Source organism: Triticum dicoccoides, chromosome 3B (genome assembly GCF_002162155.2).
Source record: "Triticum dicoccoides isolate Atlit2015 ecotype Zavitan chromosome 3B, WEW_v2.0, whole genome shotgun sequence".
NCBI classification, from domain to species: domain Eukaryota; kingdom Viridiplantae; phylum Streptophyta; class Magnoliopsida; order Poales; family Poaceae; genus Triticum; species Triticum dicoccoides.
Genome location: NC_041385.1, coordinates 623,989,924 through 624,003,643, shown reverse-complemented (window position 1 = coordinate 624,003,643; position 13,720 = coordinate 623,989,924). Strand labels below are relative to the sequence as shown.

The following is a 13,720-nucleotide window of genomic DNA, read 5'->3' as shown; positions in this document are numbered from 1 at the left end:
GCTCGTATGTTTTTTGTTGCTCTATGTGTGTTGGTCATTTGGCAGGATATGCTCTGTGTGTTGGTCATTTAGCCGGATATGCTCCTTATGTTGGTCATTTGGCCGGATAGGCAACTTGTTTATCATGTCTTTTCTTCCTAGGTCGGTCGCACATGCACATTGTTCTTTAGGACAAAAAAGAAGCACTTCCTTTTCATACATTGTTGGTTGTAGTTGAATATGCACCTCAAGTGGCTTAATGGTGTTGTCAATTCTGTCAAGACCGCAGCATGCCTAATGTAGATAAATAGTGTTCCAACAAAGGAGTCCTTGCTCCGAGCAAATGATGGGTAGGAACTGGGGCAAAAAAGTAGGAGGAGGGGAGAAGGAGAAGAGAAAAGGGGCGGCGGCCAAGATGACGAAGAGGTTCGAGGACATCATGGCAAAGGAGGAGGCATGTGTCAAGTGCAATGATGCAAAGGAGGAAAAGAAGACCGAGAGGTTTGAGAAGTTCATGGAGGCGCAAACTAAGAAGATCAAGTTCCAAGAGAAGAAGATTGATGCCAAGATGTTGACCATGAAGATGTCGTACTTTGCTCCCATGTGACAAAGATTGTGCAAGCATATCATGCTTGCCTGTTGGAGCGCTACGCGGATGCTTTGGAGGAGCCGGCCGAAGAGTGAAGAATTTGACACGGACAGCTGAACTGGGAGGCAAAACTTGACATCTTTTTGCATCCTCAGCTCTTTTTGGATCAGTTGGATGTAAAAACTTGTTGATCCCATGCTTTTTAGTTGTGGTTGCATATGTTTGTATCTAGTTATACATTTGCTAAATTGCTATTGATCTATGTAGGTGGAGGAGGCCAGACCTGGAGCGGACATTTGGTTCACCATGTTGATGGGCGGCTCCACTACCACTGTCTGCCAATGTTTGGTGTTTCCGATTTGATGCACGGCATTGAAGATGTCCTTATCAAACACTGGACAATTATTTTTGTATCTTAAATGTGTACTGATGAATCACATAGGTTACAAGTGTAAGTTTCAGCTGTACAGACACACATGGAAAATTTTCTCATGTTTACATACACGCATGAATCAGCAGGGCTTCCACCCCGAGAATTGCCCTGAACTGAAAGACACCAACAAAGAAACCGCGCCACAGGCTAGTTCAGCAAATACTGCAGCCAAAAGGGCAAGACCCTCTACGCCTCAAGGAAACAGAACGTTTCATGCCACATGGAACTCTCAGAAAACCACTCTTTTTTTTACGAGTTTTCAAAAGAAGGCTTCACAAAAGGAGTACCGAAACCTCATCCTTATAACGTGAGCAAATCACCCCTGAAGCAGAAGAAAGGAGTGGCTGGCACCAGATTAGTACTCGGATGAAAGCCACGGATGCTCTAACGCTTCGCTGGCTGTTGGTCTCTTCCTGGGGTTTATTTGCAGCAGATAAGATAGAAAATCCACAAACTGCGGATCAGGGCATCGCAAGTGATGTCGCAAAGAGGACTTCTCTGGGAGCAAATGCTCTAATTGACCCGTCTCCTGGATACAGATAAGGAAGGTAAGTCCAAGCTTTTTTAGTGTTTACTATCTACGTTATTAAGATCGGAGTGGTTATCGAATAATCTTAATGCATATGACTGATAGGGGCTTGAAACAGCAAACCGGAAGTGAAGTGTACCTCATTCTTGGTGAAAAGGCCATAATCATCGGTGAAATATTTATGTGTCTCCTGTCCCAACTCTAACATTTCCATGTCTATTGGACCAATCATCCCGATCATTCGGGCAAGCATCATGGACACTGGTTCATTAGGAAATAGTACCTGTCATGTGTAAGAGTCAACATTATGAGTTTTATGAGCAGATGGTTTGCTACTTTTAAATGGTAAAAACAACTAGAAGCACACCATTGTGCTTTTTGTTAGTGTGAGTTGAGGTTATAGAAGACAAAAGACTATCCACGTCCTCCAAGACAGAAACAAAAACACCTACCATATACATCTCTGGTTGGAGCTATATATTTCCATGGATTTTCAAGCTCTATTTTACTCACTCTAGTTTTGAAGAGCCACAGATTAACATATATTCGAACGATAAAGAATATGAACACGCTAACATACTATGAAGTCCATGTATTGCAATCTCCATAAGACCAATCTACTGATATGACCAACCATCGACCATTATGTGCTTATCATAGCTAAGATCTTAATCTAAGTACAAAATTCAAATTATCAACTCAGCAAAAGAACTACTTACTTCACCAGTGTACAGTTCAGCAAGGATGCAACCAAGAGACCAAATGTCAATCCTCTGATCATATGGCAGTCCCAGAATGACCTCGGGAGCTCGATAAGAACGTGACTGGACATACAGGCATAAGCTGTCTGTCAAGAAGCAACTACTTCCAAGATCGATGACCTTAATTTCACACCTGCTGTAGCTCTTGATAAGGATATTCTCTGGCTTTAGGTCACAATGAATGATCCTTAAATGGTGCAAATATAACAAAGCTTCTAAGCATTGGCGAGCAATTGCCTGAAAGAAAGGGACAATTTTGTTTCACCAGAACTTCTAACTTTCATGAGTGAATTATAACTGTGCTCAATCTGTTAATCGTATAAACAACTGTATCATTTTACGAAAACAATAAGTTAGGGTCCAGCAACTATACATATTTTAAGTTTAAGTTTTAAACACAATATGCCAACAAATAAGGTGGGCCGTACAAGTCAGTGGCGAAGCCACGTTGAGAGGAGTGTGGTCAATTGACTACACAGGTTTTTGGCAAATCCTTTGTACACAAGTAGAAATCATGTAATTTTTTATATAAAATTGGTGAAAACACATGTATTTGACATCACAGATTTGAAACGACATCACAGACTTCGGATCCTGCCACCGCCACTGGTACAAGTGACATGTAAATAGCTATGTGCATGCATAATTATTGCACTAAGGGATTCTCAGATATTAACACAGTAATACAGAATATCTAGTAAATGGCAATTCAACATACCTGTATCCTAGGAAATGTAAAGTACAAGTCACCACCAGAATCCTGGTTATATTTCTGAAACTCATACAGATTTGCTCGCAGTAATTCAGTGACAATGAAAAGATGTTCCTGCCAATATTTGTTTACTGTCAGCAATCAGCATTATGCAAGGTAGAATGCGAAAGGAAAAATGTTTACTAGGATCGACAATCAAAAGCATGCCTACAAGCAAATGAAGCATGTTGCTACAGTACATCCTTTGAGATATTCACAAGGACCAAGTCCCTTAAATATCTTCTTATATTTCAAACAATCAAGTAGTTTGCAGTATGGAATTAACAGAAAAGGGGTATCTTAGCCAACTGCTCCTCCCTCAAGTGAGTATACCTGATGATAGAAGTAGTCATAGAGCCGCAGTACATGATGCTCATCTGATGGATCATATTTATTCACAAACTTCAGCAGTTTTATCTCATCCAAACTCTGATCGAAGAAATCCTTATCATTTTTTATTATTTTTAGGCAAATATCTATTCCTGTCTGAAGATCATGTGCTTGGACAACCTTGCTGAATGCAGCCGAGCCAAGATATTCAGTAACATAATATCTTCCTGCTATGACTGAATTCAAGACAATGGGAAAATCTTTGTTTGCTTCAAAGCCAGTTCTGCAATGGATGCATACTATATGAGCATATGTATTACTTCTTTAACAACAACCAAAGAAAGAAAGAAAAAAGATTTGATGTGAACCTGTTCTTGCGGTGGACAATTCTCAATTCAAATACCTCGTATTCTTGATGGAAATTAGAGACGGCCTGATCAATATTTAACTCTGGATCTTCTTTCTCAGCTATAAGTGTAGCAGATTTCTGAACATCTGTATTCAATGGCCCAACATCTCCAAACTCGTAGGTGTCATCATAATCATCAGTCTCAGGGAAAGGATGCAAGCTATAACTCTCTTTCAAATATTCTTTTTCACTGCTGCTTTTTAGATTGTTTTCAGCATCATCATCCAACTCTACGTTGTCGGTGGCATGGCGTACCCGTACTGGACCTATGCAAGACGTTAAGCGTTTGAAATTAGAACTGAAACAAACAGCAAGCAAACAAACCAAAACCTTTATCAGACAGTAAAGTGGATAACGGGCAGTGCATGACCCATACGTTGCTTCTTATAAGCATTGGACAGCAACAAAATTTGCTCCTTGATTATTTGCAGCTCTGAAAATGCTACTGAGAATGGCTGTCACTTGATAGTATAGCATTTACCCTCCTTGTATATTTGCAAAATGGCAGCAGAGATTCAGGTCTTTACCAACCTGGAAATCTGAGCATACCCAGCCTTTTAAATGTTGTAATCTATTCCCCTCACCCACTACATTAGATCCACTAAACAATTTCAAATTATCTTCACTAGCACAAGTGATTGAAGCAAAGAAATTTTACATTATACTAGTACCATAGAGTTGCAAACAAATGGACTACTAATACTTACTTGCAGCAATTTCAGCATCATCGTAAGTATCAAATGAACTGAGCATTTGAAGCTCCTTCTCCACAACATTCAGCTCCATACGTTCGTCTACTTGCCCAGAATTTGTTGGCAAATCGCACTCAAGCACAGCATCCCCACTCTGCTTCATCTGAAACACATCCGGGCCACACTCATCTAGTATCTCCGTCTGGTCATCCATGATCTTATACCTCCCATACACAGCAGAGCTAGAATTTCGGACCAGCTTGAGCTCCTCAAAATTCTTGAGTCCCCCGGCACAGCAACCGCAGAGCGGTGACGAGCAGGTGTAAACCTCAGCGCACCCCTCACAGCCGTCATTCCCGGCGTGTTCATGGCGGCAGTAGTCGCCAGGGCCAAGCACGAACGTTTCTGCCGGTCCTAAGCCGCCGTGAGCGCCAAGAACAAACTTGTCCTCTTCTTTGTCTCTGCCACCATCGTCAGACTTCGGCTTTGTATGGAAGATGTGGTCGTCGTAGAGCCAGCCTTCCTGGAAGAAGAGGTCGGTGGTGTCGTACTGGCGTGCTGTGCCGAACTCCATCTCAGATGACGACGCGTCCGACAGCGAGTGCTGCGACGACCACACACCATATGGATTCAGCAGGCCTGATCCCCGAAAGAAAAAGAATGAAATTCTGGGTGAGAATTATGAGAGAACACCTTAAAATTCGGAGAAGCAAGCACACAACTAGGCGGGGAGACGGTAGAATTTTGTGACAGGCATTGGTGATGAACCGAACAGAGGGAGGGGTTTAACCAGTCCCCCGGATCAATTTCAATTCTTTATAGTACGAGAAAATTGTCCAAGAAGAAAGATGTCTGGGTTGAACCAGAGGCTTCGAATTGTTCTCAAAGCCACCGAAATATCAGCGCAGAGATCGAGATTCCGCGGGGCAAAGCGCAACCGCCAGCGTCGGAAACAGAGAGGGGCCAGGAGGAGGGGGGTTTAACGGAAACGGAAAAAGGACTTACGCCGTGACTACCTGAGGGCGATGAGCGCATGCTGACGAAGGCGGAGGAGGACGCCGAGCCGGAGCTGGAGCCGGGGCTCGCAGGCGGCGGCAGGCCGGCGCCGGCGCCGGAGGCGGAGACCGACATACGGAGGGGCGGGAGCTGGGGATCTAATGCGGCGGCGGGCCCGGGCTCCCCGTCCGCGGCGCGGCCCAGCACGTCGTCCAGGAGGGCGGAGGCGGTGCTGGCGAAGCCGTGGTCGGTGAGGAAGGCCATGACCTCGTCCAGGCCCGGCGCGGCCATGTTATTTTCGTCCAGGGCGCGCGGGGCGGGGGCGATGACGGACGGTTGGTGCTCAGGCGCGTGGCGCGCGCGGTGAGGTAAGCAGTTGCGTCGCCATTGGAACTTGCAAGCGAAGCGAGCGAGTCAGGTCGGGTCGGGTCAGTGCGGGGGAGGAGAGGACGAGGAGGAGGCGAGGACTGGAGAAGGAAGGAGGCGACGAAGTCAGAGGAAAGAGAGAGGAGGGGAGAACACGAGGCCGCATAGGATCACCAGGGGCGCGTGTGCGTAAGCATAAATGGCTGCCTTAATCGCCTTTCAGCCCCTCTGGTGGAGTGGTTTTACACAAATGCTCATCTAATTTGGATTTTCCCCGAGCAAATGACAAAAACCTGAAACGGCCAAATGAGACTTACTCCTCTGTAAAGTAATATAAGACGTTTTAGATCACCGAGGACCTCGCAAGTCGCTGTGGTCATCTTCTTAAAATAAATGCATTATTAGGTGCTACATAAGCAATTATATCTAATGTGGAAATAAAATGTAAAATTATTTTTTGGTATGCACTTTATGAACATTTTAAAAATATATGAAACATATAACAAAATCATGTATAAAAGAGAGAAAATAAAATTGCAGCTAAAAGAGTATCATTTATACATATTAAAAACAGTGAAAGATGGACTATATAGGTATGCTCCAAGCGCCCAGCACGTACCGTGTCCATGAGAGCACGCAAAAACAATAATGTGGCATGACAACGCTATATGGATATACACAAATACATGGCTTGCTGATATAGCATGGTGGTATATCTAGGAAAAATAGGTGATGGGTTATAGCTATTTATCAGGGGCGACCCTAGTATTATGGAGGCCCTAGTAAGAATGAGGTACAATTAACCTAACAACTATAACATAGTAAAATAAATATTTTCATCGGTATATATCACATGTCATGAAAATCATTATAAAGGTATAAACATTTAAAACATAATTTTAATTAGCAAATAATGCCTTAACATACCATGTATATTTTATTACATGATGCAAATGATGATAATAAGATACATCTACTCAACCATAAACAACTATTGGATAAATACAACATGGTGAAGTGACCGCGGGGGGGGGGGGGCAACTGCCCCCCTGCATGCATATTACTGTGTGATGTATGTTGTAATTCTGCAAGTTTGGGAGCTTCGTCCAAAGGGGACGCAGTTGATCATCTACTCCGAGATCTGCTTTAGCATCCCAATATGGAAATATCTCAGGTTCTTGCGATCCACATTGGGGATGATACAACTGATGAGGTCGCTTTCACGGTGAGATACTGAAAAAATCATGTAAAATGCCCTCATCTTCTTGAAGTTCGAGTACTAACAATTTCTCTTTGCGATGGAAACAAACCATACTACCTAAATTAAAATGGTACTTGATGTCCTCTTTTACCAATCCATTCCCCCACGGAAGCATGTAACATCAAGAAAGTAGTAAGGAAGGGTAAGGCCGTAAGGTCGTACGTGGGAGGATGGATGAAGAGGTGATGGGGAGAAAAAATACGTGAGATGGAACCTTACATTGTTTTTAAGTAGTAAGTAGTTAGAGATTCTTTTCTCGTCAACATGTAAGCCTATGTATCTCATGGGGAGAGATCTTATAGGGCAAGTAAAAATAGTAACACAAGTATCTGCCTTATTATTAGCATCGCCAAAGAGGGAAACCTCACTCTTGTGAAAATGATTTTAACCCAAACATCTGTTCAAACATGCGTAGTATGAATTTCAAATCATGAGCACTATCATAGTTATCATGTAGGAGAAAGATAGTAACATTTGTGTACTACAACATATTAACACCATCACCAATGTTTTCTTCAAGCACTCCTTTAACTAAACCACTTCTTTTAGCTTTGTCCACAAGCATGGCCAAATCATCTGCAACCAAGTCAAAGAACAAAGAAGATAGAGATTCTCCTTACCCTTATGCGTGGGATAGTAAGCTCCTATATTATCATTAAATTTAATTCCTGCATCCCCCCCCCCCCCATATATTATACATAATCTAATATATCAATTTATCAGGAACACCTTTTTTTAGCATGTGCATCACAAGGCCACTTGACCTTGTCATAGGGCCTTTTAAAAAATAACTTTGAAAATCAAAGCACTCAGTTTTTTTGTATGTATGCTATTTAAAGCTTCATGTAAAGTAAAAACAACTCCATAATGAATCTGCATTTTATAAAAGCAGTCTGGATGGGTGAAATAACCTCGTGACCTACCCCATTTAATATTTTCATGTGTACTTTAGTAAAAAGTTTGAAACTAACATTAAGCAGGCAAATAGATATATACTTTTGTATTTATCAGCATCCTTGGTCTTAGGAACCAAGGTAATAATCCCGTAATCGATTCTAGAAATATCTGGTTTGCCCGCATGGAAATCACCAAACAAGGCTTTTAAATCAAACTTAACCAAATCCCAAAAGTGTCGATATAATTTTTCAGTAAGACCATGAGCCCAGGAGATTTATTGTGAGCTATACTGAACACCCGAAGATTTAACCCCTTCCAAAGAGAACTATGCAGTTAATTTGTCTGCAACTTCTCTAGGGGTTGTTTTAGGATCCTCTATTCTATATATCTAAAGATATACTAGAAACCTCACGGTGTCCAAAGAGATTCTTATAAAAAAGTTAATATAAGTAATCAGCTTCTCTAGGGGTGTGACAGTCTTCTTGATGTAGATAAGTGATCCTATTTTTCATGCACCTTCCATTGGCTTTAGCATGAAAAACTAGTATTATTGTCTCCTTCAAGGATTTCTTTAATTTTAGTCCTTGTTTCCATTTCAATTCTTCTTGTTTCATAAGTCTGTCTAATTGTGTTCTCAGATATTTCTACCCTTGTATTGTATCATTAGTCACCCCATACACATCACAGTGGTTACAAATGTTGTCTAATTTAACTAGGATATCTTTTTTGTCTAATTTCTATATCAAACATTCATATTTTGATTACATCCTTTTGAATTTTTCCATGAACCTTCTTAGTTATATTTGCCATTTATCTGTATTGGATCCCTACATATAGTTGGCTCCAGCCAGTATAATAGACAATTTTCTGGATACCTTCTCTCAGGAACCATGAATTTTCAAGCCTAAAAATTAGATCATTTTTGGAACATCACCCCAGTGTCTAGAAACAATTGGGTATGATCAAAATTCTCTCTAATCTAAACAATAACTGTTGCTAGGGGATAATTCTCCTCCCAGTCAGTGCAACACAAGATCCTATCTAGTTTTCAAAAGTAGGATTTTGCAAATTGTTCCCTAAAGTATTATGTCTACCATTCATAGTAATTTCTCCCAACCCTACTTGTTCCAAGATATCATTGAAAATAAAACTCCCAGACTCAGGGGTGCCTAGCTTATTTTTCTCTTCCTAATTATGTATATCTTCCCTATCGAAATAGGATTAACACTCTATTGTAAAACTCTGGACCTCTCCATAAACCAACTCCAGATCTCCATCTTGATGTAGTAACCCCCATCTTCTTGAAATATCACATCAAGGATTGTATAGTTAACCCAACACCTAATAATATCCCTCTCCCGCATGGATTTACCCCTAGATGTGGTATGATGGCAAAATTGCTGGTCGGTTCTAGTAAAGTTCTGCCTCATAGTTTCCTGTGATCATAGAAAAACTACTTTTTCACGCCCTTGAGTATCTCGGTTTTACATCCCCACCAAAACCTCTTATATTCCAAACAAAACTCTCATTTGTAACCTTTGGAGCTTCACAAAAGAGTAAAGATGATAGAGGACTGAGAGAAATGGCTATTGGTCCATTTGGTTATGGGGTAAATAGTACATTTGTTAATAAATTTAAATACTTCAAAGAAAAAACACATGTAGCCTTTCATGTTCACCGTGTGCTTGTAATATAAAAAGAATATTTAAGACCAGGATAAAAGATAAATTGTGACACTAAAGTAGCAAATATAACAGTAATATGTTGTTTTGACGCAAGCAAACAACATATTTTTCCCATAATTTTTTACAAGCAGAAAAGGAACTTGAATGTTCTTATTAGATTTTTCTAAAAATTAAAAAATACTCTTTGTTCCCGAAATCACACACTCGATCTGGGTGTGCCTTTACATTTTGGAGGTAGATCGCGATAACATCAATAAAAAATGTGTGCCATACTCCCTCTATTTTTATGTACTTTGTATATTAGATTTGTCTTAAGTCAAACTTTCTAAACTTTGATCGTGTTTAGAGAAAAAAAATTAACACCTACAATATCAAATCAATACAATCAGATCTGTTACTGAATATATTATCACATCATATATTCTACTGTTTATTATTATAAATATTCAAATTATTTTCTATAAACTTAACCAACTTTGTAAAATTTGACTTATGACAAAGCTAATATGTGAAGTAAATGAAAACAAAGGGGATATGCAAAATGTTTTTTGTATGAACATATGTGTGGCTTAGTTCTATTGTTTCCTTTTTTGAGTTGGACTGTTTCCTTTTTTGAGTTGGATTGTTTCCTTTTATTTAATGAGTACTTTCTCACGCCGGTAGTAATGTTGTCCGCCGCGTTGGCACTCTTACTCATAGTTTTTTTTTGCGAGAAAACTTTTGATCTATTCATCTTCAATCATGGCAGTGCGACGAACACCAGAAATAATAAAAAATACAGCCTGATCCGTAGACCACCTAATGACGACTAGAAGCACTGAAGCAAGCAGAAGGATGGAGGCAGTCTTCGTAGAAAGTAGATGAATTTGCTCGAAGATTAGATGGCATGTGAGAGGAGGTGACGATGGGCTTGAGCATGCAAATCCCCAGAAAGATTGGAATGAGCTGCTGCCATTACAAAAAACAGTTCAAACCCAAGGAACTGATCGCAGACCGGAGGGGGCGGGGTCTCACATGCGAATTCTTTGCCCGCGCACAGTTCCGCGGCGTGTGGGGCGGGGAAGGGAGTCGTCAGTGCACCCTTTTTGGCTTTTCAATCAGCCCGCTCCTTGCTGCCAAACCGGCGTGGCGGGGCCGCGCGCGCGCCACACGCCGGGGCCGGCCGCGCGCGCCCCGGCGCTCTTTCCGCCGCCCGCTTCCCTTGGCAATCGCGCTCGCGCGCGGGGTTGGTGGTGGTCGGGGACGTGGGGAGTCCACTCCGCTCTCGCCGACGTCACCGTATCTCCACGTCCAGCTCCTCCCGTGCTCCCACGGTGCGCGCGCGCGGGCGGGCGACACTGACATTATTAGGGCATGAGCAATGGTAGCACTGGTATGGTGTGGTTTCAACCTCCACGTATGACTTTTTTTCTGCGAGACCACCGTATATGCATACCTATCCAATGGAAGCAACATGTCCTCAGGGGCCCGCGTCTTTTCCACAGCCCTTGCTTTTCTCACCTGTACACAGTCTTGTCCTTCTCTTTCATCCTTTCCTTCCCACTTTTTGCCTTTTTAACACTTTATTACAGTGAGGAAGCAGACTCTTCTGCAAGAGCCCGTCTCGCTCGGCAAGCAGCTGTCTTTTTTTCATTCTCCTCCACATCATCTGCTAGTCCCACGTGTTCCTGCGGAGCACTGGTCCAAGCTGGAGCATTGGCCATGCCCTTACCAGCTCCGTCCTTCACACCTCACTCACCGCTCCCCAGTGAAGGGTCCACCATCCCCACCCCTGGGCCTCGACGATACCTTTTCGTGATTGCCCGCTGGCTGTGGGGATCCCCTGCGCCGGCCAGCCACGGCCGGCACCACCACTGACCTGACCACGTAGTACTAGTGGCCTAGACGCGCCAAGGGGCACTCCGCACCGGTCACTCGTGCTCCTAGCACCAGCACGGTGGTAGTACACGGGAGTAGTTGCGTCTGCACTGTGATGGCGACCAGCTACCTCTACCTGGCCCGGGACAGGCCGTGGGGATGTCCTCCCGTTGCTGTGCCTGTCTCTGCATGCCCCTCCGCTTTGTCGTTTGCCTTGTGTTGTTGGCACTTGGCAGCCCTGCCTGCCGGTACAAGTACCGAGCAGTAGGAGTATAGTAGCCCATACTATTCCTGCCTGGTGGTGGCTCTCTCATTGACTAGCTGTGGTGGTATCGGCGCGAGTTAAAAACTGACATGCTGCATGGTCACGCTTTGTTCTCTAGCAGCAGCTGCCCCTCTCGTCTACTGTTAGTTTTACCACTGCTGCCCTACAGTGGTTTTCCGGTGCTTGCTCAGGAGGCTAGCTAGCTAGGTTCATCACTCATCAGATGGAGATGCCAACGTGTACTGTGTACGTGTACTACTTAATGAAGCTGTCAACGTGTTGGTAGTATTATCATGCAAAGCGGAGGAGCGTCGGTCTCTCATGATGACTGTACCATACATTAGCCATTAATTGTCGGTTGGCAAAACAAGTACGTACTCCTACTACTGTATTGTAGATACACCGTACATAATGATGGCTAACATTCTAGATCGTCAGCCATCTAGCTAGGGATATCAGCCCAATTTTAGATTGCTTGAACCCCGAACAACAAGGATTTATATAAGGCTGGTCATAGTGGAGAGTAACTTAGACTAGTAACATGCATGTTACTAATCTATATTACTACCTTCATAGTGGGTAGTGTCGTATATGTGGTAACATAGATGCCTTCATTTATTATTTTATAGACTCATTTTGCATTGGGAAGCGCTATGTGATGGTAACATATTATGTTACTCTATTTGCCTCTCTCCTCATTAACTACTTGTCACCTCATCATTTTTGCTTATGTGGCATCTAAGTTACTACCTATCTTACTCCCACTATGACCAGCCTAAGTACTACTACTACCTCTGTCTCAGTTTACAGGGCATGCGCGTACCCCTAGGTCGTCTATTTGACTAATCTAATACAAGTCATATATTACAAAAAATATACCAATATAAACTTCAGATGTTCTATTTTCAAAAGATATAATTTTTGTGTTATATAGTTTATATTAGGGTGGTCAAATTGACAACCTAGATATACGCGTAGGACTTGTAAACTGAGACGGAGGGAGTACCTCCGTCCGGGATTTTAAGGCCATAGAGCAACGAAGCGCTGTCCATTTTTATAAGGCCGATTGCTATTCCCTACGTATGTGTCGATAGAATTAACTGAGGACGTTGCATCCTGATTGGGCATGGCCACGCGTGCGGGGGTGTGCGTTGTTGCTGCATGCACGCAGGCTAGCTGATTGGAGGGTGATTAATCTATGCGTGTAATCCTAGCTTGTTAATTGGCTGGATTTAAAGCTCAAAACTGCCTACAAGGTGCCTTGGTCCTGCAGATTTGGTCTTTGGGCCCCAATAAATCAGGACGGAGGTAGTATAATAAACACTACAACAGGCTAGCTACGGAACAAAAAGTTAAAGCACGGACCATGAAATCGTGATCTCGGCAGTGTTAGGCGCACCTTCCACAGACAAGACGGCCAAAAGATATAATTAGCGGCCGCGGTGGTTATGTGAAAGTTCTTTTCAGATCGCCCCAGCTTCATCAAATCTGATAGATAGATAGATCTCCAAAGGACCAAACGATGCGTTGGAAGCACCATAATTATTGCACTAGCTAGCACGGGAATCGACAACACGCCGGTACTAGAATGAATGGCTTGAGAGAACCCGGAGAGGAGAAACCAACTCAGCTTAATTTGGCGCCGAAGCGTACGTGTGATGACGGAAAGCACGAGTGCTCGTCAAGGCATAGCCGATTGCACCCATTCATGGTTCCCGGTAGTATACGCGTGCATATTATTTCAGAGAATGTGGAAAAGGAGACCTAAATAGCTTGGCCCTGAGAAAGTTCGTAGGAAAGAATCAAGTGAAAGCAGTACTACTCACGTACTCTGCTGTGATCAAGCCCATCGCGTCCAATTAGTGTGCCGACCTCTCTGAGTACTCTTTGGATAGTTGGAGAGGCGGGAGAGAATCTATT

At 42.9% G+C, this 13,720-nt stretch overlaps 1 protein-coding gene across 1 annotated transcript; it reads right to left on the bottom strand.

Moving 5' to 3' along the window:
• Positions 1 to 955: 955 nt before the first annotated feature.
• On the bottom strand, positions 956 to 6,005 carry LOC119277484 (cyclin-dependent kinase 11.2-like). The gene is made up of 8 exons (XM_037558765.1): positions 5,490 to 6,005; positions 4,489 to 5,112; positions 3,741 to 4,047; positions 3,376 to 3,655; positions 3,010 to 3,117; positions 2,250 to 2,528; positions 1,670 to 1,813; positions 956 to 1,530 (listed from the first exon to the last, which is right to left on the bottom strand). Exons 1-8 carry the CDS (start codon positions 5,758 to 5,760, stop codon positions 1,357 to 1,359), a joined length of 2,187 nt encoding a protein of 728 aa, XP_037414662.1. The 5' UTR covers positions 5,761 to 6,005; the 3' UTR covers positions 956 to 1,356.
• Positions 6,006 to 13,720: the final 7,715 nt, after the last annotated feature.